We start from the raw sequence: 24689 nt of genomic DNA, 5'->3' as shown, positions 1-24689 counted from the left end.
ATTGTACACTGTACTGTTCCTTTGTCTTAATAAAATATGTGTCTATTTCTCCATACATATCTTTCTTCTCCGTAACAACTACTTTATGCATGAATATTAAATGCAAGCTTGCCCTTAAGGATATTCCAGGCAGAAAAAATGCTTTAACACAGGTTCCTACTAATTTAAATTCACAAATATTATCAAGTATAACAATGGTAACTTTCAATAAATTAAATTCTTGGAACTAACCGGGATAAGCGCTGAGTACTACGCGATGCATGCTAGACCCATGTCCGAGAACGATAATCTCTAAATAATTCGTCTGAAAGGGTAGCTAAGTAGCGAGGGACTTTGGTTGTGCTTTTGGGGTAATATGTTGCGCCGTATCGCATCAACCCCTTTGATATTGGGGGAACAGAGGGTAGACCGAGGAACCCGCGCAATCACGGTATTAACCCATCTGTTAACGCGGAGTTCTCCTCGGATGGTATTTTGAGGTTTATGCGCCATAGTTTTTTTTTTTTTTTTTTTTTTTAAAATAGCTGGTTCCTCATCCAGGTAGTTGGTTTCCCCAGAGGCTTGAGTCCGAGGACTATGCAATGCCTTGGTTCTGTCCAAAACCTAGTTTTCCTCATCCAGGTAGTTGGTTTCCCCAGAGGCTTGAGTCCGAGGACTATGCAATGCCTTGGTTCTGTCCAAAACCTAGTTTTCATTACATCCAGGTAGTTGGTTTCCCCTGAGGCTTGGGTCCGAGGACCATGCAATGCCTTGGTTCTGTCCAAAACCTAGTTTTCCCCATCCAGGTAGTTGGTTTCCCCTGAGGCTTGGGTCCGAGGACCATGCAATGCCTTGGTTCTGTCCAAAACCTAGTTTTCCCCATCCAGGTAGTTGGTTTCCCCTGAGGCTTGGGTCCGAGGACCATGCAATGCCTTGGTTCTGTCCAAAACCTAGTTTTCCCCATCCAGGTAGTTGGTTTCCCCTGAGGCTTGGGTCCGTGGACCATGCAATGCCTTGGTTCTGTCCAAAACCTAGTTTTCCACATCCAGGTAGTTGGTTTCCCCTGAGGCTTGGGTCCGTGGACCATGCAATGCCTTGGTTCTGTCCAAAACCCACATAGGTTTGGTTTCCCCTGAGGCTCTGACCATGCAATGTTGGTTCTGATCTCTGTGTGGATCTTGGCTTTAGGGGAGTTAGCTCCTCAGCCAAGCCCCTAGAGTTTATCCGTACGGTTAACGCTACCAAGTGCCTAGTTTGCTCTTTACGGGGGACCTCGGCTTTAAGGGAGTTAGATCCCCAACCAAGCCCCTAGTCAAGAAACGTAGTTCCTAACAGAACTTTATACTAGAACTCTATAACCAACGGTTAGATATAACGAAGAAACTCTATCGACCCACTTCCTATACCAACACACAAGCCTTTCCCACAGACGGCGCCAATTGTAAGGACGCGATTCGTGGCGGACCGTAACGGCGTAGGGTTCGCACGTGAAAAGGCCCCTAACAATATCATTTGTAGAGCGTGGGTTTGGAAGGCTAGGCCCTGGTTGACAGGCGGTTGGTTTTCGCGGTGTTCGTACGAGCCTAAGTTTCCCTACACCCCTGGAGTCTTCCTCCTGGAGGTGGGCTGGGAGGCTCTGGTTTCTGGCCATTTTTCCCAACCCCCCTTATAGATTACTTACTCTTCCTTTTATACTAGCTCGCGTCCACTGTCCTTCGTCCACGCGTAGGATTAAACTTTCCAAGGTTGATACTTGTCCCATCAGTCCATACTCAAAGTCGTTAGGGATGGTTGTAAAAGCCAAAGAATACGGCTCTGTCAGTTTCAGAGCATTAAATGGCAGTAACAGCAGCTTTCTCTTGATATTTTAGATCTTTCTTCCAAGTTTCAGCCCTATACCGTCTTTACCCTTATTTCTTCTTTGGGGGGACTTTGGGTCTGCCGAGGATTGAGCTGTCCTCGGCGGTATCCAAAGGCTATTTTGTCGAGCTTGGGCCATAGCCCTCCTCGGCTTGGGCCTCCGGATTCTCCCTGGGTGGATGGGCCTGGCCCATAGATCATTTGGGCCCCACAATTATTAATATTTTTCTAATAAGAAGTAGGTTAATTACTTTGTTCTTTTGATTGATTTTTTCTTTTCACTTTATGTTTATTTTTTGTGTGCAAATTGGTCTCCACTATTGTTGCTGTAGTTGGCTGCATACACTTAAATTTATTGAAAATGACCCGGTTACTCCAAGCGAGTGCCTAATTTTTCTTTCTATAATGTTGAAGGGATTTAAGTTCTAGACATTTAAGGGTTTTGATGGCATGAGTTGTTTTCAATTTAAATTCCACGCCAAAAGCATTCCAATTTTGTTGGCAAAATTCTGCCCCCTGTGCCTTTTTTACTAAAATATTTTTGTTGAAAAAAATATACTCAATTCTATGTAACCCATCACCTCACAAAATCTAAAAAAATGTTGTATGTGGTTTCTCGCAAGGCCGTGAAAGTTCTTAAATGGAAAGATTTACATATACAAATGTTCTTTGTTAACTTAAATTTGTTAAGAATTTCAGCATCTTTTTACTATTCTGGGTTAAAAAGATATTAAAAAAAAATCATAATATGCTTTGAGCCATATTATTAATAGAAGGTGAAACATATTTGTTTTGAAACAAGTATTTATTTGAGTAAAGTAAAAATATATAAATTTTGTTAAATTATCCCGTGCATCGCATGGGTTAGCGACTAGTTATTTATATTTTTATGATAAAAATTGTGTTTAATTTTAAATTTATCCATGCATATGCATGTGTTACATGCTATTTTTTAAAAAAAAAATAATTTGACTAATTATTTGTATTTTTATGATAACAATTGTGTTTAATTTAAATGCATTTATGCGTATGCATGAGTACATGCTAGTTACAGTATAATAAAAAAAAATTAATAGTTGAAATTGAGTTGATTTTGAAATTTTTTACAGTTTCTATGTTAATCTTTTAACATGTGTTAAATTTATCACATTAACTAATATCATTAAAATTTAAATAGAGAGGAGATTCAAGGATAAATTTGACTAGATTTTCTAAATTGAGAGACTTGACACAGTTAATAGTTAATGACTAAATTGACAAAATTAATAGTTTAGGGACCACATTAATATTACCCTTTAGTTAGAGGACCAAATGAGTAATTTAACAAGGGGTTTCCACGAGTCGAGTCAAATTGGGTTTAGGGTTAACCCGCCACTCGCCTATAAATTCTCTGTTTAGTTCAATCCAAATCGAGATGGTAAGGTGGGTGATCAATGTGACACACAAACTATGAAACATGATTTGATCTTGTCAATTCTAGTAGATATCTTAGCGAATATGTTGAGATCTCCACCAGCTTTGACAAATTTCTTGCTAGATTTGCGAAAATTGGTGGCATAAGGGGAAGAAAATGGGTCACAGTGAGAGGAGGAGGAGAATGGTCCAATCAATCCACTTGGATCTTAGACAATGGAAAGAGTTACTCAACCCATTGATGTCTAGTGTTGAAGGAACACATCTGCCGCTACTTGGAGCAAGTAGGTTCTTGAACGAAAGGCTCCAAGTAGGACGAATTTATCGGGTCTATGTTTGGGTTGGACAAACCTAAATTGAACCTATTTTTTTTATAAAAAAAAATATAATAATATTTGAACCTATGACATTCAATCGATAATAATCATTTGTAGTTCAATTGGCATTTTTATTTTTATTTTTATTTTTATGTTTCTAATAAGAACATCTAATGTTCAAATCCTCTTTGGCTGTAACTATCAAATTTAAAAAAAAAAAAAAAAAAAAACATTTGATCCAAACTATAGGTCCAAACAAACAAAGACAAAGAACTTTAACATTAGAAAACTTCCTACGCAAATTAAGAAATAGAGTTACAACAGCCTAGCCCAGTTATGCCCCAAAAGCACAAGTTCTTGACAATGGTTTACAACTATTATTAGTTTTTTTTTTTTAATGAAAAATCTTATTGTACATTTCATGTACACTTTTTTGTTAGAACTTAAAAAATTGTGTTGTGTTAGCATATAATAAAAAAATATGTCACTATCATTATTTATTTTTTAATGAATCTAATCAAATGCAAAGTCTCATTTACAATAAAAAAAGGTTTTATTTATACTTTTATTAGCTTTTTTTATTATTTAAAAAATCCTTTTAATATGCTAGTGTACATGAAACAAGACACATGTAATCATGTCTCATGGCTATTACAAGTGGATGTTGATCCCTTGCCGAATCAGACAAAACTCGACAATGGCTTACAACTGCCAACTACCTTTTAAAAAAAAACACACCATGCATATGAAAAATTTCAACCAAAAAAAAAAGAAAAAAAAAGAATCTTTTTAGTTTTTACTGTCAATAAATGAATAATAGACTCATCAGACTCAGTCCGCGTCATAAATAACTCGCTCTATGACTTTCTTTCAGACAAAAGCCATCAATCTCTCACACGGTTGTCGCTTTCACAATTATACCTTTTCACACACAGACACACACAGCCTTTCTCTCTCTCTCTCTCTCTCTCTCTATTAATTCTTTTTGAGGTTTTACTCTCTCTGTTTATTATATATATATGGAGTTTTTGTTTGGTAACCTCAATTCCAGCTGCCTTTTATTGACTTGCCTTAGATTATGGAGAGCTCGTCGTGTCCTTGGACACGCTCAATTCTTTTGCTTTCTGGGTCTCTCTTTAAAGCTCCTAAATTGAAGTTGTGTGAATGATATCTAAAGTGTTGCTTTAGTTCTATCTAGTGGACTTTATCATATGTAGAGGTAAAGTCTTCTTCTTTAGAAGTTTCTCTTTTAATTATTTCTCTGTTTTTGAATGCTTATATTTCAAAGATTGACTTTTTCTAAATCATTGAATTCTCCGGATTGTGAGTATTCAAGTGAGTTAGATGGAAATGGAATTCTGGGTTTTTGAAATTTTGGTTGTTTTTTTTAAAGAGTTTCTTCTTAATTTTATGCATGTGTTTTTGCACTTTAATTTTTTGGTGGAACAAAGTATTGTTATTCTGCATCATTGATCAAAATTGGAGCTTGGGTTCCTGAAAAACAAGATTGAAGGATAGTTCAAGAGTATAGGACTTGAAAGTTGCAGAAGTTTGAGGGATTCGTTTTGAATATTGGGGGGTTTGACAAGGTTTGAGTTTGCAAAAGAAATGATGAAATATGCTTGTTTGAATTCCTTGTTTTCATGTTGAATTTATTGAAACATTTAAGCAAAATATAGGACCATAAATGACATAATCTGATGGTTCGTTGGGATGAAAGAATTTAAAGAGAAGGATTTGGATTTCATTTTTGTAGTTTAAATGACTTGAATAAAGTATGAAATGATAGAGCTTTTTGTATTATGATTAGAAATGACTAGGTGTGAGATGTCAATTCAAATCCATAATATCACAAGTGTTTTACTTTGAGCAAAATCTCCAATGGTCACATCATCATATGTTGTTAAAGTAATATCAAGCAATTTATACTAACAATTGTTCTTCAAATCCTCAAATAAAAATGCAACCTAAATGAATATGTGATAGAGGAATTTTGAGAACTGTTTGAATTTCATAGTCCATGGGATTTGTTATTTAGTGGTGGCAATAGATATAAACGTAGTTTCTTTCCTTGTTTGTATTGGCCTTGTTTTCTCACCATTATAAACTTGTTGCATTTGCAGTGGGGCAATCTGTTTTAAAGGGACTATGAAGTGTTTTAATTTCTCCAACAAAGAAAAAAATAATGAGCAAAGGGCTATACAGTCTAATTCTGTTCGGTCCACTTCCACTTCCATATCAACCGACCTGGATTTGAAGCCATTTGGTTCTGAATTTAATTCTCAGAATGTCTTGGAATTTAGCACTGCATCTTCTGCTAAGTCATTTGCAATCTTGTCTCAAAGACAAAGTAATCTCAGAGAATTCACGTTCTCAGAGTTGAAGGCAGCCACGAAGAATTTCAGTCGCACCCTCATGATTGGAGAGGGTGGGTTTGGTGGTGTATATAAGGCTGTGATCCGGAGCACAGATGATCTACATAAAAAAATAGATGTTGCCATTAAACAACTAAGTAGAAGAGGATTGCAGGCATGTTTTTTCCTCCTTCTGAACTTGAGTGAAATTATACTTTTACTATATCTGATTTTGCAACAGTATTAAGTAGTATTTTGTGCTACAGAAAAGTCAGAGAATTCTTTTACATATGATCTGTGTGTCGCAGAGTAATGGAATAAAACCTTTAGCACAGCACATTAGCATTTTGTAGGGAGTGCCAGAAACACTACATATCTGCTTTCTCATTGGTGAAGTTTAGAAAGAAAGAATAAAATTAAATTCTCTATTATTGTCTTCTTCTTATATCTCTGTCTTAATAGCGTTTCAAAATACCTATATGATTTTTGTTGTTGCTCTTTCTGACAGGGCCATAAAGAATGGGTGACAGAAGTAAACGTTTTAGGGGTTGTCGAACATCCAAATCTGGTTAAACTATTGGGCTACTGTGCTGAAGATGATGAAAGAGGGATCCAGAGGCTGCTGATATATGAATACATGCCCAACAGGAGTGTGCAGGATCACTTATCAAACCGGTTTCGAACACCTCTTCCATGGGGCACAAGAATGAGAATTGCCCAGGATACTGCCCGTGGCTTAGCATACCTCCATGAAGGAATGGATTTTCAGGTACTTTGAGTTCTTTGGAGTTTAAGAAAGAGATCCGCTGAATTTTAGAAGAGTTATTTAGAAAAGATAGGCAATTATGCATTAAAGCAACTAGACTAAAAACATTTCTCTTTATAAATTATTGATCTTTTGTAAATTTTGTTATTGGCATAGATCATCTTTAGGGATTTCAAGTCCTCAAACATACTGCTGGATGAACAATGGGTTGCAAAGTTGTCGGACTTTGGATTGGCCAGGCTGGGGCCTTCAGATGGATTAAGTCATGTCTCAACAGCGGTATGTTTACAAAACTTGCACAAGTTGGGTGTCTCATGTCTAACTAATTAGCAGGAACATTGAAAATGTTTGTTAGTATTAATTGGAAAATGTCAGTTATGTTGATCATCTTATTAGATGCACTTGAATGGATAGTCTGTTGTCTAACATGTTAGATTGTTACTTTCTATCTATACCTTTTTCTTCATGCCTTATTCTTCTTGTTGCTGGAAGTGGAAAGATAATGGAAACAAACCATGACTGATGCAATCTCTGTCTATTAATTAATGATAGTTTACAGAAATAGAGAACCAATTTTCCTGACTTTTATATAGGTTGTAGGAACAATTGGATACGCAGCTCCTGAATACATTCAAACTGGGCATCTTACATCAAAAAGTGATGTCTGGAGCTATGGAGTTTTCCTTTATGAACTCATCACTGGTAGGCGCCCTCTTGATAGGAACCGCCCCAAGGGTGAGCAAAAGCTATTGGAATGGGTCAGGCCTCACCTGTCTAATCTTAGAAAGTTTGAGCTGATTTTAGACCCAAGGCTCGAAGGGAAGTATTCCCTCAAGTCTGCCCAAAAGTTAGCTGCTGTAGCCAACAGGTGCTTGGTGCGGCAGTCTAAATCACGCCCCAAAATGAGTGAAGTATTGGAGATGGTGAATCGAATTGTGGAGACAACAGATATTGGAAGTCCCCTACCCCCCATGAAGATTTTGGCTCCAGAAGATGATTTCATAGAATCCAAAAGAGAACGTTTAAAGAGAAGGTTTGTGGATCCAATTATTGGAGAGAGAGGTTGTTTGAATTGGCAAACATGGAGACCTAAGTCTGTCAATACATTTTGAATATTTTCTCTCTCCATGCCAGCCTGTTCCTTCCTCTTATAAGGAGTCCAGTTATGCCATTCAGGCCAAAGGCCACTGGCAAGACTGTTGTTTTTGGTTGAATGTGAAAATTACTCTTTTCTCTGTGTATTGTGCAATACAAATGTAAAATCTCTATCCACATAGATGAGTGAGTGCAAAGTATAATTGGCAAGGCTGCATTTTTTTTGTTGGTGTAAAATTATTCCAATCTCTATGTACCATGCAATGTAAATTTCTAACAGCATAGATGTGCATATACAAATAATTTGACCACCTGATGGCTTTTATTGCTAATGGAAGTTTTCTGAGATGATCGGAAGCTTGCACTTACTGGTAGATGGCCTCAAAACTAATATTTGTGAACTTGAATATCTGTTGCTATCATTTACTGATAATGACTATATAAACCTTATGGTGGGTCTTCATGCAGGCAGAATTATGTGTTTGTTTTCTCAGGTAGGAGACATTGTTTAGTTGTGTATAAGTTACAGTTTAGGCAATTCTACGAAAATCTTGTGTTTTGATCTTTGTCAATTCAGCTTTTTCCTCAAGTGATTATGCATTATCATAACAAACTTATCTTCCACCATTTTTACCAAAAGATGATAATCATGATCTAGAAAAGACATTCGTAGTTTGTTGAAATCAAGAAGCAAGGTGCTAGGCAGAATGCTTGTTCTCTGCATCAAGGACAGACTTAACAATGAATCATTTTATTAGCGTTGAAAAGAGGTACCTTATTTTCTTTCATCAAAGCCAACTTGGCATTTGATAAATGCCCCAATCTAGAATGCCAAATGTGCGGCTGAACAAGAACACTATTGACAGATGCAGATGCAGAAAAACAAGTTGATGAGGCTGAGATATTCTCTTCCAGTAGGTAAAGGCCGGGCAATAAAGAATTGATAGACTTGATAGTGACAGAATACTGCACCAAATTTAAGTGTTTGTGGGATTAATTGTTGAAGTATGAACCATTTCCAGAATGTTCTTGTGGAGCAATGAAGATCTTGAGTGCTTCACATGACAAAGCTTATGGTATGAGGTTCTTGATGGGATTGAATGAGAATTTGGCTTCGTAGAGTCTCAAAATTCTCATTCAATCCCATTAAGAACCTCATAACATAAGCTTTGTCATGTGAAGCACTCAAGATCTTCATTGCTCCACAAGAACATTCTGGAAATGGTTCATAATTCAACAATTGATCCCACATACGCTTGAATTTGGTGCAGTATTCTATCATTGTCATCTAATTTTGGGAGATATAAGAAATTTCCCTTTGCATATTGTAGATCTTAGGTCCATTGCCTTGTGAAAACAAATTCTTCAATTCGATCCACATTTCCCTTGCTGTTTCACAGTACGTGATGCTGCTAGAAACATCAATGTGCATAGAATTGATCAACCACGAAAGAACCATGGTATTGCAACTTTGCTAATCCTTATACAAAGGTGAATCAAGATCTGGCATCAAAATCTTCCCATTCATGAAGCCAATCTTCTTCTTGGTAGTGAGAACAAGCACCATTGCTTTGGGCCAAGAATGGTAATTCTTCAAGCAAAGGCTGAGTAATGAGAATATTCCTTGGATTTTAACTGGAATTGAGAAAATAGGGATTAGGAGTATTGGAATCACTGTTAGGATTCAAGCCTGTGTGTGTAGATTGTGTGTTGAGAGGATCAGAGGAGGTATTGGTTTCAATGGACACCATTGAAGGACCTTCAAAACTCTAATACCATGTAAAATTCTAAAATCTCTCTCTAAATAGAAAAACTGATTTTATTGATCAAGAAAAGAATACAATCCAATGAATGATAATTCACTACTCCTACACCTTTATATACAATCTGATTCAAGCTAAAAACAAAAATAACCAACTCCCTATTTTGGAGGGAAAAGTTGTTACAGCTGAAACAACCTAATTGTTACACGTGTGCATCATTTAACTGCTTCTAGTCCATGTGGCATCATCCCCTGAATTGAATGAATGAATTGATCATAATATGGTATAGCTTCAATCAAGTCTATCAATTCTTTATTGCCCCATTGGCCACTGCCCTTTTTCATAATTGCATCTTGAGGCTTCCCCTGATGTTGTGAGGCACTCTGACTAGCACCTAACTACTGTCCTTGGTGCTGAGAACTAGCATGCTGCCTGGCACCTTGGTGCTGTCCTTGATGCAGAGAACAAGCATTCTGCCTAGCACCTTGCTTCTTGATTTCAACAAAAAAACAAAGCCATTAATCTAAAAAAAAAAAAAAAAAAAACCAGATGAAGCCACCAATCCAAATCTATATTTCTAGCAACTAAACAAAACTAAGATCTGAGATACGAATAGATATATTAACAAATTTCCATGAAAACAGATCCATTAATAATTTGTTGAGCGACACACACAACAGTAAAAGTGAATACCTGGCAACAAAGGAGGGTCCCCCTTCAAACTTTTTTTTTTTTTTTTTCACACATGAAACCTAAATAGAACTTTGTTAATGAATATATTAACAGAGTTGTCTATCCTGTAACAAGGGAAAAGATATTAATGATTTGTTTTATATTTTATCTCAATTGCATAAATGATAAGGAAAAATGGTTAAAATTGTCAATTTATAAAAAATACAATTTCTTTTAAGTTTGAGAATCTAGATACCCACCTATTTTAAAGGGAATCTACATTCCTATAGAAAAGGGTTGAGGGGGAATCTAGATTCCCCTGGTATCCGATTCCCTAATGTGATTTGCAACCAAATATGAGAATTTTTAAATATTCTTAGTAATTCTAAAACATTACCTGCTTGCTTACTCCTAAGTGCAAGATATTGTAGCAATATAATTTTCGGAGTACCGAGGTTGAACCATAAGGAGTAGGATAAATTCAAAGACAATATAATTAAATAACAATTTGGGTGAAGAAGAAAAGTACTTTTGCTTGGTGATTGTTCACAACAATAATAATAAAAACTGATTTAAATCAACAATATAAATATTAGGGCATCAGGGTGTTTCCCTATATTGATATGAAATTCTTTGTGATCTAAGAAAATATATTTCATCATTGATTATTCTTATACAATTAAAAACTTATGATTCGGTTGAACTAAGACAATTCAAGAACACATGATAACCTAGATTAATAATGTGGTTAGAATAGTTTTTAGAAAAACTCATTCACTTTAAAATGTGATTTCTATTTGAAACTATTAGAAATTCATCTAAACAATAAGAATAACATGATTGAACTTATTGAAAACATGGAAGAACTAATACATCAAAAGATATCTAATTGAACAATCAAATATGTTATTGTCTAAAATCTTAGAAAGAATCACATTGAATATTCATACCGTATAGAAGAAACATAAACCCTAGCCCTAGAAAAGAGTTTAGGCTACCATTAGAGAAAGGAAAATACAAGGGTTTTTTCTCCAAAATTCATTCTACTCAACCTCCATTCAAAACCCTAACGTCAAAGTGTCCAAAGAAAATAAAACTTTTACTATTTTAATTTTCTTCCAGATTTACAGCAGTAAATTATGAGTTAATTTCAGCCTTCAAAAATTGTGAATTTTGGAAAACTCAAAACTGGAAAGTTGTAGATATTTAAGTCACGGTTCCAACCCATCTAGCCTTATGTCAATTGGATTTTTGAGGAGAGAGATATGCCCAAAATACTGATCAGTGCTCAAATCTAATTTTTCATTTTCAGATTCTGCCTCTTTGATTTCTTTCCTTATTTGAAACTTACAAATATTGTAGACCACCCTAGCACTCTAGATGCACCTCCTTAGACATTTAGACTCCGTTTGGGAGGAGGGAATGGAATGAAATGGAATGGAATAAAAGGAATATTTTTAGAATATTCTTCCCTCCTCTTGTTTGGGAGTTTTAACGAAGGGAATGGAATGTCCATTCCCTTGTTTGGGAGTTTAAGTGGGAGGGAATGGAATGGTTAGGAGGGAATGCTCATTCCTCCCTTTTCCCTCAAAACCTCAAATTTTTGTTCCTCTCAAAATTGGGAGGAATGGGAGGGAATGAATTTAGGTTTAATGAAATTTTTGTTAAAATCCTTAAAATACCCCTTTAATATCAGCCTTTTTTTTCTCATTCAGCCGTAAGAAAAATAAAACTATAATTCTTGCACAATATTGTCCGTCCTCTACAAAGTGAAGCTGCTGCTGCTGGTCTTTTTTTTTTTTTTTTTTTTGTCTGCTGTAATTTTCAGATATTGCTCAAACCAAGTATGTCTATCTTTTTCTTTTTCTTTTCGGTTGTTTGCTAGTCTTTTTTTTTTTTTTTTTTTAACTTTTATGAACTGTTTGCTAGTGATTCATGAGAGTGATATACAATGTTTTTGTACACCTAAAAACCAAAACAAACTACATTCTGTACAACTAAAAACCTTGAAAGTGAAAAGAAACGAAAAAACCTTGAAAGTGAAAAGAAACGAAAACTGCTGTTACCTGTATAGCTAAAAAAAAAAATTGTATTTAGAAATTTAAAAGTGAGAATTGCTGGAAAACTGCTGTAGAACTGCTGTGAATTTGAAACTAAGAACCGCTAGAGAACTCAAATTTGCTTTTTACTCTGTTTCCTCTTTGATTCTTCTGTTATTTATGAAGCAAGTGGTGTGTTACGTACACTTGCAATTTTAAGTCAACCATCCAATTAGTTAATAGCTCCAAGGCTTCACCACATGTCTGGTTAAGAGGAAATGTCTACAAAAGCTAGTGTACAAGTTTAGACAAAAGACAGGTGTGTAGTTAAGAAAAAAACTAGAGTAAAAAAAAAATTAAATGAGAAGAAACTAGAAAGTAATGCACTGTTGTAGAAAATCATACACTGAGTTAGCATAGAAATTTATTTTTTTACTATTAATGTTGAACATGAAAATGATTTAGCCTAGGACCGAGTAACATGACTCTGCCCAAATTCAAATCAAGGCATTTCATTGAATATATTCTTAGCCAAAAATAATTCAAACAAATTTATTGCCCACTACTTATTCATGAAATCACAACAGAATTCTTGTAATGCAAATAACAAAACCAATATCAGACCAAGATAGTTCCCTTTTCTATCCATCAATCTATGTTATAATTTATCAACGTTAGTTCCCTTTCTGTCTAAACAAAATATATACATAATATATTTTATGCATTTGTTTACAACTTATTAATATGTTAAAGCTAGTATACAAGGACAGATGTGTGGTTAAGAAAAAAACAAGAGTAAAAAAAATTTAAAATGAGAAGAAAATAAAATGAAAAGTATTTTAATTAAAATAATAGTAGTTTAGAACTTTAATAAGTTGGAGTAGATTATTTTTAATATAAATTTTTTTATGCCTGAGGCCTACATATTTTTTATGGAAAATCCAACATATAAAGAGATGTTCTTTGGTTGCCCAGATCATGAGCGCAAATGTGTCTTATTGACACTGATGTCTAGGCTTAAAAATTAAAAAAGTGTGGGATTTTTTGGCCAACTTAGTTTTGGAATGGATTATGTTATTTTGTCTTGTTTTGGCATGACTCATTACCGGAGTTTTTTTTTTTTAAAAGATATTTGTTTGCATTGTTAGACAATATTTATTTTGTTGAGAATAAATATGTGATGCGTGAATTGCTTTACAACATAGAAATATACATAACTTGTTTTTTAGCTACAATAATTTTTTTTTTCCTTAATGAAATTGGGAGATGAAGATGTATTAAATTATCAAATCCATTGTAAAGCATACCAGCCAAAAAAGATCTAATCTAAAACTAGCAGCCCCTAAAAAAAATTTGCAAATTGAAATAAAGAAATTGTACTATTGTTAATTTTTCATGCCATTATCTTCATCTCTTAAATTATTGATTAGCGTGATACAATCTATTCACCTTGACAAAACAATATTGCAATTCAATAATCTAACACAGACCCAATTGTGGCTAACTAGTTTCACATCATCCACTAAATACTAAGCATTTCAAAGCAATTATAAGTTCTCATTGATTATTTTTTATATTCTTTAAAATGAAGGGTATAATAGTAATGTTATTATAAAATGATTCCATTCCATTCCTTCCAATGTCACTCCCAAACGGTGTTACTTACTTTCCATTCCATTCCATTCCTTTATTTTATAACATCCAAACAAGATTTTTAAATCACATTCCATTCCATTCCTTTCCCTACTAAATCTATTCCATTCTATTCCATTCCATTCCATTCCTTTAATGATCATTCCATTCCATTCCATTATAAACTCCCAAACGGACCCTTAGGCCTCGTTTGAGAGGAGGGAATGGAATGAAATGGAAATGAATGAAAATAATAATTTTAGAATATTCTTCCCTTTCTTTGTTTAGGAATTTTGAAGGAGGGAATGAAAAGTTCATTCCCTTGTTTGGGAGTTTAAGTGGGAGGGAATGGAATGGGTAGGAGAGAACACTCATTCCTCTCTATTATCTTAAAACCTCAAATTTTCATTCCCCCCGAAATTGGGAGGAATGGGAGGGAATGAAATTTGATTTAATGGTTTTTTTACTAAAACTCCCAAAATACCCCTATATATTCAACCGTTTATTTTAAAATAGGGGTCTAATAGTAATTGTTCGTACCCAAAATATATGGCTATTGGGCCTAACTTCTATTTGGACTCACAATCTATTTGTTTTGTGGGCTTTTGGGTTTCCTACTGTGGGTGGTTCTATGCTTGGCCAACCTAAGTACACTCCTATCTCCTCAAGCTTTTCTCTTTTCCTCACGGAATCACTCCTTTGCTCTCTCTGAGTGTTTCTCTTTTTCCTCAGTATTCTTCCTAGAATTGCCAACCCCCCTCTTCTCATCCTTGGTTCTTATATATAGTGTGAGGTTAGTGGGAATGCCATGATTATCTTTGATTATAAGCGGAAATGATGGTCCAATTCCATCGTGTTTAAGTGGCTGTTTAGGTGGGCGAGGTGGTAGTGGCATTGGAACTGATTCCCACCTTCAAGAGCTTGCTTGGCAGCGATATCACTTAAGGCAACACCGGGAAGCCGAGTTGTTGTTTTGCCGAGCAGTCACACACCCAACCAAGTTAAGATTGATTAGGTGTGATCTGCTTTCGACGCTCTAAGTGACATGGTCCCGTTATGTTTATTGGGCTCATATCAAGTCTTAAGAGGTGCCTGGGTCAAGGTCACGAGCCTGATGGGGAGAGGGCCAGGTGTTACATCCCAAGGACAAGGCCCAAGGCCCAAAGGGCCTAGGTCCTTGTCCCGCATAGTGTTATGGGGCTAGAGTTCGAGGCCCAATGCCCTCGGGGGGCATCCCCCGTACAATAGCCCCCCCTTGATTTACGACCAGCTACCGAGAGTAAATTAAGGACTATCCAAATGTTGGTGTCCCCCCGAGAAGCTCAATCGTTAAATGTTAAACGGACAGCATGGCCATCAATGCTGCCTTAAAAGAGGCATCGTGCCAGGCTGTCACATTCGTCAGTAATTATTACCTGACGATTCGTGAACCGCGCCCACACGTGTGGGGGTTACCAGAAGGGATCATAAGGGTTTTCCCGCATTCTTTTTCATTGAATGCTTTCACTCGCACTTGGCCCCTATAAATAGATCTCTCTAATTCTCCATACCACTTTTTACATCCTTTCTCTTCTGATTTCTCCTCTGCCGAGCATCCTCCTCTGTCGAGCATCCTCCTCCTATGCGTAAACACTCCTCCTCAGATCATCACTCTCTAGAGCCCAAAGTAAGTCTTCTTTATCTTTCCTCTTTATTCTTTCATTTTCTTTTAGTATCCCTTTGATCTTAGAGTTTAGGAATGTGCTATTCTCACCTCCTCTCCTCTGAGGCATCCTTGGCTAGCTTTAGGGCAGCCTATAACATTCCTGAAGATGTTGATATTGCCTATTGTCACGAGGGCGATATTGACCTCCATAGGCATACTGGTTTAAACACTGTATTCTTCCCTTTAATGGCTATTCTTGAGGGTGGGGTTAGGTTCCCCGTGGATCCTCTAATTATAGTTACCCTTAGATTTTATGGTTTGTGTCCCGACCAACTCCCTCCCAATTTTTACCTAGTGGTGAGTTGTGTGAGTAGGTTGAACCACATATTCGGTTTACAATTAAACCATCATGATATTAACTTCATGTATAGCCTGTGCAGAAACATTAGGTTCGACTATTATTTAAAAACTAGGGATATGCAGGTACGGCTGATATTGTGCCTTCTCAACTCTAACAGAAACTAGGCGAGGGAATTTGTCCGAGTGAGCGGCAACTAGCTTGCCGACGAACTCCCTTGCCCATTTTTGCCGCGTGATGTTGGTCAGTACCGAGAACCTTCTTGTGCTTTGAGTTTAAATCTTTTACTTAGTTGATTACATATAAACTAACTGGTCTTTTTGTTGATTTGTTGCAAAAGGAAAAAGGTTTCAACCGAATCTCCGGGTTGTACACGTGAGAGATCTTAACTTCATACTCAGGTCAAAAATTTTTGTACACACGGACGGACAACTTCGAGTGTCCCATTTGATACTCTGCGTTAACCCCATATATTCTACCAGGCAAATGTTTAGATAAGCGTTGTTAGTGGACAGTCACCTCCTTTCTTATATTGATGTCCGGCACGCCAATTTTTTACTGCCTTCACTGACTATCGGTGAAGTTAGGGACCTTAGACCTAGATATACCACCGCAGAGGACCATGCGCCAGTGAGAGACGAGTTTGCCGAACGCGTCTCTCAAAACCAAAAGGTCCACATACCTATTGAAGAACCAGAAGCTCCAGCCCAGCTAGCCCAGCCAGAAACTATCGAGGTCGGGCTAGACGTCGAGATGGTGACTAGGTGAAAAATGACAGTTGACTGATTTTTGCCCGGCGCCCTTCTTGCCGCCCAGTCTCAGCAACCTCAGGGCAAGGGCCGCACTCCTCTTCCGCCCTCTACCGGCCGCAAAAAAAAGCAAGACGTTGACAATCAATCGCCTCGGATCCCCAGTGATGCGCCTTCTAAGACCCCTCCCCGACCATCTAGCGAGATCGTGATCCGGGAGTCGGTGGGTGATTCCCGGCCAACCACCCAAGTTGAAGTTGATGTGGCGTCCTCCTCCCGGTTAGAGGTCCATTGGTAGCCCACTTTTAAATTTGGCGATGGGCCTCTGCTAGCGACCGCCAGCATAAGGACTTGGGATAAGGGCCATGTGGGGAGGATGGCCCAGAGTTTGGTGCACGGTCTACTTCTGCTCGAGGATGTGTAGTTCTTCTCGAACAGAGACGAGGATTCATTAGCACGACGACTATAGTGGCACATCGTGGTGGTAATTTTCCTCTCATTCCTTTTTCATTTGTTTTGATGTTGTTTTGATGCAAGAGTAATTTCTTTAAGCTTACCTTTGTTATTGTTGTGCTGCCAGTCTGCGCAGCTAACCCACATCCTCGGCGAGAGGTTAAAGGAGCTCTCCGAGGATGTTGACCGTGAGAAAGCGCTTAAAGATGTTGCTAACACCACGACAAAGGAGAAGGGTAAAGCTACTGAGGCTGCCGAAAAGAAGGCTCGGTCCTCGGAGAAGGCCAGACTATTAGCTGAGAAGAAACTGGCCGACATGGAGGCTAAGCTGGGCGGCATAAAGCTCAAGTTAGAGGACGTAAAAAGCTTAAGCTTGGCCCATATTGAAGAGATAACTGCCCTGAAGGTGGCCCTAGAGGCCTTCAAGAAGAAGTGGTATGATGAAGGCTTTGTGGATGCCGAAAACTCTGTGGAGCCCATCATCCACCAAGCTTGGCGCCACAGGTTCGGGAAGGGGTGGTTAGCTGCCTTGCAAGCGATGGGGGGGGGGGGCCGAGGATTCTCTGTTAAGGAACTTCGAGCAAATTCCTATCCGCATCCCCCTCCCCCCATCTAGACTCAAGCCATTACTGCTGACAAAGAGGACACCCCCAGCATGAGGGAGCTTGTGCGAGCAATTGATACGCACGTGGAGATGGTCGACCTTTAAGTGACTAGTACTCTCAATGCTGCCGTAAATGCACAGTCCTAGCAACTCCAGCCCGGTCAGCTAATTGAGGAGCCGCCAATAGAGCCTGTCGATGATGCTGCTTTATCACAGTCTGCCAATCTTATCGTCCAAGATTGAAGGAGATTCTTGCCACCTTTATAGTTTTTCTGTTTTGTTATTTAATTTTCAATTATCCGGTTATTACCTATGGTCACTGAGGTGTGGTGACTGGAAAATGATTTGACTCTTATATTTCTAAGTTTTATTTCCCTACCGTCACCAGGCTCAGCCCTTAAATATCTTAGCGTAGTTTATGTGTGTTCGGTGATTAAAATCGGGCCGGGAAGTTAGTTCCTCTTCTTGAAATAACTTAAAGTTTCCATCTGCCCAGGAGCCAGATTTTGTCCTTAGGCAAAGTTTGAGATTTTTGATTTCTACTTGTTTGGTGATGAAGATTGGACCACGGATAGGTTTCTGTCCTTAGGAAATATTAATGCTAGATCTCCATCTACTCGGTGATGAAGATCAAATCGAGGACTAGTTTCTGTCGTTAGAGTAATTTGACATGAGGTTTCCGCCTGCCCGATGATTAAGATCGAACCGAGAAGTAGGTTCTTGTCCTTAGAGTATTTAATGCAAGGTTTCCCCCTGTTAGGTGATGTAAATCGAACCGAGAAGAGGTTTCTGTCCTTAAAATATTTGCGTAAGGTTTTCACCTGCCTGGTGATAAAGATCAAACTGAGGGTAGGCTTCTGTCCTTAGTGTAGTTTAGTATAAGGTTTTCACCTACTCGGTGATGAGAATCGAACCGAGAACAGGCTTCTGTCCTTAGAATATTTGCGTAAGGTTTTCACCTACTCGGTGATAAAGATCGAACTGAGGGTAGGCTTCTGTCTTTAATGTAGTTTAGTATAAGGTTTCCACTTGCTCGGTGATGAGAATTAAATCGAGGACAAGCTTCTGTCCTTAGTGCAGTTTAGTATAAGGTTTCCACTTGCTCGGTGATGAGAATCGAAATGAGGACAGGCTTCTATCCTTAGAATATTTGCGTAAGGTTTTCACCTGCCCGGTGATAAAGATCGAACTGAGGGTAGACTTCTGTTCTTAGTGTAGTTTAGTATAAGGTTTTCACCTGCTTCGTGATGAGAATCAAACCGAGGAAAGGCTTCTGTCCTTAGTGCAGTTTAGTGTAAGGTTTCCACTTACTCGGTGATGAGAATCGAATCGAGAACATGTTTTTGTCCTTAGCGTAGTTTAGTACAAGGTTTCCACCTACTCGGTGATGAGAATTGAACCAAGGACAGGCTTTTGTCCTTAGTGTAGTTTGCCTTAGTTCTCTTTGTGGGTAACAGAGTTAGCAACGATGGAATTATAAGTACAAATACACCTACATGGATAAACATCATTTTTGTATTAATTAACGATACGCACTTATAACATTACATTCACTATGTACCCGTGTACTGATAATCAGTGGTAGAATTTCTTCAGATTGTGGGCATTCCATGGTTGGGGAAGAGGTCTTTCGTCCAAATCCTCCAAGTAATATGCCTCTACACCTGCAATGGCGACAACTCTATAAGGCCCCTCCCAAGTTGGTTCTAGCTTCCCCGTGTTGACATCTTATGTATTTCCTACTACCCTCCGAAGTACCAGATCCCCCGCTCCAAACTCCCTTTTCCTCATGTCCCTGTTGCATCTTTGGGAAAGTTTTTGTTGATATTCTGCTAACCATATAGTCGCTGATTCCCGACGTTCTTCCAGCAGGTTTAATTGTTTCATCATTAACTTCGAATTCTCGACGAGACTGAATCCTGAAACCCGGGCATTGCACAAGTTCACTTCTGTCGGTATGACTGCTTCTGCTCCATATGTTAGGGAGAACGAGGTTTCTCCCGTAGACCTTCTCGGGGTTGTTCGGTACACCCAAAGAACACTAGGCAACTCGTTCGCCCACCTGCCTTTGGCACCTTCTAACCTCCTCTTCAACTCGTTCACAATGGCCTTGTTAGTGGCCTCGGCTTGGCTGTTGCTTTGTGGGTATGCTGGGGTGGAATATCGATTTATGATGCCGAGTCTGTTGCAAAACTCGCGAAAAGCTTTGCTATCAAACTTTAACTCGTTATTTGACACTAGGGACTCCGATACCCCAAATCTTGTTACTATATACCTCCATTCAAACTTCTTCACATCCATGTCTCTAATGTTCACCAACGCCTCTACCTCTACCTATTTGGTAAAGTAATCCACAGCCACTAGGACGAACCTCCCATTTCCTGTTGCCCGGGGGAACAGACCAATGATATCTAGCCCCCACTGTGCAAAGGGCTAAGGGCCACTAATGGGATTCAAGTTCCTTGTCGGTTGGTGAATCATAAGGGCATGTCTTTGACATTGCTCACATTTTTGCGCATACTCATTAGCATCCTTTTGCATTTGCGGCCACCAAAATCCTTGGGCCATTGATTGGTGAGCTAACGAACGTCCCCCCACGTGACTGCTGCCACCCCGTCATGTAGCTCAGCTAGTAGCTCCTCGACCTTGCTGGGGTGCAGGCATTGCAAGTAAGGCCCGCCAAAAGATCTTCAATATAGCTTACAATTGGCAGACAACCAATACCGAGTAGCTGTTCGGCGTACTTTTTCTGCTTCCTTCTCGTCATCCGGCACATGATCTTCAGCTAAGAAGTTGATGATCAGATCCATCCAACATGGCTCAACCATTGCCACCAGTGAGACATCTACTCCTACACTGATACTTGGTTTTGCTACCAGCTCCACTTTTATTAATCGAGGAATTCCCTTGGTTGATGATGACGCCAATGTGGCCAAAGAGTCGGCGTGCTGGTTCTGCCCCCTTGCCACCTGAACCACTTTGACATCTAGAAAGCGGTCCATAGTTTGTGACAGTTTTTAGACCCCTTAAACAATTGTTTAAACCTAGGTAATTAGCCAAGTTGTTACTTAGTCCAATTAAACAAGTCTAGGTTATCACAATAATAAAGATCAAATCATGCAAAGCAGTGGAAAATAAATAACACACGATACGATCACCCAGGAAACCAAACCGGTAAAAACCTGGGAAGGATTTGACCTAGCTATCCTCAAGGTAAACTTGAATCCACTATCTTGAAAGAATCGAAGTTCATACAAAAGGACTTACAAGCACCCCCGCTTGACTTCCTAATGCTACCAACCAGTAAAACTTACTGACACGACAACGTGCAAGCTCTAAATCTACGGACACCTTCTTTCTTGGATTCCCACCAGCTACAAGTACCCCCGCTTGTGTATTCTTTAAGCATTAATGGCAGCAACTGTTTTGATCATCAAGGTGTAGAAAATATCTCCTTCTTGAAAACCCTAAGTTTGTGTAAAGGAAAGCTCCTCTAGATTTCACAAGAGATTTACACAAACCGCAATATGAGCAACACTAAAACGTGGTTAGGGTTTGCCTTTTATACTTAGGACAAATAAGAAACCCTAAAAAAGTTTTAAAACAATTAGGGCTGAGTTGAAAAATTTTGCAGAAAAGCGATCTGCCCGAACTTCAATTAGTCGAGCCTAAGCTTCGATCGATCGAGCCAGGCCGAAAGCCACAGTGCTTCCTGCTTTACACTCGATTCCAACTTTACATTGACATACAACTTTGAGCTAGCTTTAAACACTTCTAAACACATTGTTTTGATTATGGTTTGCCAACAATACAAATTAGAGTTCTAAATACACAAAATCCTAAACTTTAGAATCTAACAAACTCCCCCTTTGGCAATTCGTGACAAAACACAACTTAGAAGCTCAAAGTTTACAAAATGAAAAGCCCTTTACAAAATAATGCTCATAAACCAAATTCAATCCTAACTACTATCCATCAGTTGCAAGTGTAGACAGCAGCTCAATTGAATCAACCTGTATATTTCTTGAAATACTAAACAAAATGCATAACCGTATGTGTGGAAATAATACAAGTAAACAAAATAACTTCTTGATTTCAAACAACACACAAATAAAGACATATATCAATGAATAACTCATAAATATAAATCAATAAGCAGTTTGAAACAAGAAACAAATAAAGTACCAACAAAAATATAAAACTCCCCCTAACATGAATATCCCATCAAAAACAAGGTAAGAGCTAAAAAAGTTAAGTACACAGTGAAGCACCTAGATACAATCTAAAACTCCACAAGCTCCAACCAAAAACAAATAAACTCCCCCTGAAAAACAAAAACCTACAAGTACTCCCCCTTTTTGTGACGGAATGCCAAAGGGTAAACAAGATATCCATCATCAAAAGGGAGGTGGTCTAAACTGCGCCAACTCCGCACGTAAGGCACGGATCTCATCAAGTACGTCCACCAAAATCTGTCCTTGAGCCGCCTGAATGGTCAAGACATGATCCAACGTGCGACGAATGTCTGAATCATTCGAAGCAGTCGGTGGAGGAACAGCAGCATCAGCATCAGCAGCAGCACCTGAAGTCTCAGCAGCAGCTGTACCTGTAGAAGAGGGAGGAGGGGGAACACTACTAGATGACGCACCTCTAGGACGAGAAGGAGGAACCCTCAACTGAGCAGCCCTCTGACGAAGAAAGGTGGCACCTATGGGAGCTATCACATGAACAGGCTCACCTGACGGAAAACCATCTAGACCTAAGTAGAGCAGAATCCTATGAATGAAAATAGGATGAATAAGCGCATGCCCTACGGCAGAACTCCTATGAACCTCGTTCAAAGAACGAAGGAACAAGTGAGGAAAACTGATGGACGCTCCAGAAGCAAAGGCATACAAAAACACACATTGCTCTAAAGGGATGGTGTGGAAGTGAGAGATAGGCCACAAGGAATGACACGCAATCCTAAAGAAGAGATAGGCAGTCTCGGTAAGTTTAGCGGACGTGATCCGAGGATCAAAACCCCACTGGATAGATGACCCAGTGATGTAAGACATGACAACGTCTAAAGAGGGTGACTCATCATAGGGATAGTCAGCATCCCGAACAACCAGCACCCTAAGAGCCTCAGCCACTACTCGAGGGGTAATGGTGAACTCTACACCTCGTATCCAACTCTTAACAAGGGTGTTAGAATCATAGATGTGGCAAGAGAGGTTCGAGTAGAACTCTTTAATCAGGGCGGTCGGAGGTGGATGATCTATCTCTACGAGAGGTAACCAACCCCTAGACTCAAAATTGGCCCTAATGGCCAGATCAAGCGCATCTAACACAACAGCTCGCTCAGACCAGATCTTACGCCTACAGTTCAAGGTGTCATAGGCTTCTCTACACTTATTATTCTTAAACAGCTCTACTCTAGGTGGAGACTCAGAGGAAGTGGAAGTGGTCCTATGAGCTCTAGTTTTCCTAGGCATGGTGCTAAGATAAGGATCAAAACACAGAGCGAAAGAACAAAAACCACAAAACCAAAACCAAGGGCAGATTGCAAGTTAGCACAAAAACAAAAATATAGAATCAAAATCTATATGATGCATAAACAAGTTTAAATGTCATGATGCATGTTCTAATGCAGTGAATTAAGTAAAAAAAAAAAGGTTCAAATTACAAAATTGGCTTGCACATTAAGGTTTTTAACACAAAAACCCCAAAAATTGGAAAACCACTTGATTAATTTGAAAAATATTGACGAATTGATCATTACACATGATAAAATAACAAAAATAATGACCAAATACATCAATTGGATAAGCCAATTTCATCAATTTAAGCCAATTTGACAAAATCCCCATTTCGGATCAAATTCAAAACCCTAAAATTTCCAATTTTTCAAAAACCACAAAATTGATCAAATTAAACCATAGGGACCATCAATATAACATCATGGCACAAAAACCCATTGATCAATTACACAAGAATTGGCTTGAATCATCAAAAACCCCAAAAAGTTTGAAGATGCTGAAAATACCCATGATAATGCATGAAAAATGCATGAAATCAAGAAATAAACTTGAAAAAGAAGGGCAAAAGGGTCTTACCGGCTTCTAAGGACAAAAACCTTGCAAAAATCTTGAAAGAAAATGACAAAAATTGACTGGTGGAGCCAAGAGCCAACGCGGAGAGAGAGAAAGGAAAAGAACTATTTGAAAAAGATGTTTGAAAAAGTCCAATTCTGCCTTTTTGAAAAACCTGATATGCGAGTTTCAATCGATCGAAAATCAGTCTCGACCGGTCGAAATAGACAGAGACTCCCTCTCTCAAATTTTTAAAAATTTTAAAAATTTCAATCGGTCGAAAAACAGAATGGACCGATCGAATCAGGCAGAGGCTCACCATATTTTTCTGAAAAAAACACAATTTTTGAAAAACAAGTTGATTTAACTCAAAGTATTAAAATTAATAACAAAAATGCATGAGTATGAGATGATATGATTTTCCAAACAAGAATTTTAAGCCCAATATTCCCAAAAACAAAATTTTACATTCTCCACAAATTTTCAAGCAACAAATTTAGTTTGCACATAATTCAAAGTGATTACAAAAACTTGGTTGGTCAGACCATAAACACACACAATAACATGTACAATGTTTAGCAAAGAGTAACTCGTGTAATGTGTGCGACTAGCAAAGACTTGAGATACATGTGAGGTGATATGTGAATAGCAATCAATCACAAAGTCTACAAAATTCATCACAAAGAATTTAAAAGAGACTATCACCTAAAGAGTTACATCATATAACTCCCACATCTCCTAGATCATAAGCTTGCAATCATGTAAGTTTCTTGTATTTATGTCTCATAATATACATTCTAATTTTAAGTTTATGTGAGTTTGGCATCAAGCCTAATAGTACACACCAATTAGATTTTAAGAATTAAGCACTTTTACCGAGGCTTCACCTTATATTCTTTTTGTGCATGTGCTACAC

General features: G+C 38.2%; 1 protein-coding gene across 1 annotated transcript; it reads left to right on the top strand.

The window, feature by feature from the left end:
• The first annotated feature begins 4578 nt into the window (after positions 1–4578).
• LOC115955811 (serine/threonine-protein kinase PCRK1-like) lies at positions 4579–8234 on the top strand. The gene is made up of 5 exons (XM_031074167.1): positions 4579–4788; positions 5693–6098; positions 6432–6692; positions 6846–6968; positions 7283–8234. Exons 2-5 carry the CDS (start codon positions 5718–5720, stop codon positions 7799–7801), a joined length of 1284 nt encoding a protein of 427 aa, XP_030930027.1. The 5' UTR covers positions 4579–4788; positions 5693–5717; the 3' UTR covers positions 7802–8234.
• The last annotated feature ends 16455 nt before the right edge of the window (positions 8235–24689 follow it).

This window comes from Quercus lobata, chromosome 8 (assembly GCF_001633185.2).
Source record: "Quercus lobata isolate SW786 chromosome 8, ValleyOak3.0 Primary Assembly, whole genome shotgun sequence".
Lineage (NCBI taxonomy): Eukaryota > Viridiplantae > Streptophyta > Magnoliopsida > Fagales > Fagaceae > Quercus > Quercus lobata.
Note: the sequence above shows the minus strand (reverse complement) of the source record. Positions and strands in the feature narration are given on the sequence as shown.

Excerpts from the sequence above, each read along its gene's own strand:
- LOC115955811 (XM_031074167.1), top strand. The coding sequence starts at position 5,718 with ATGAAGTGTTTTAATTTCTCCAACAAAGAAAAAAATAATGAGCAAAGG. Across the intron at positions 6,099-6,431 it reads TAAGTAGAAGAGGATTGCAG|GGCCATAAAGAATGGGTGAC; the intron begins GCATGTTTTTTC and ends TCTTTCTGACAG. Across the intron at positions 6,969-7,282 it reads TAAGTCATGTCTCAACAGCG|GTTGTAGGAACAATTGGATA; the intron begins GTATGTTTACAA and ends ACTTTTATATAG.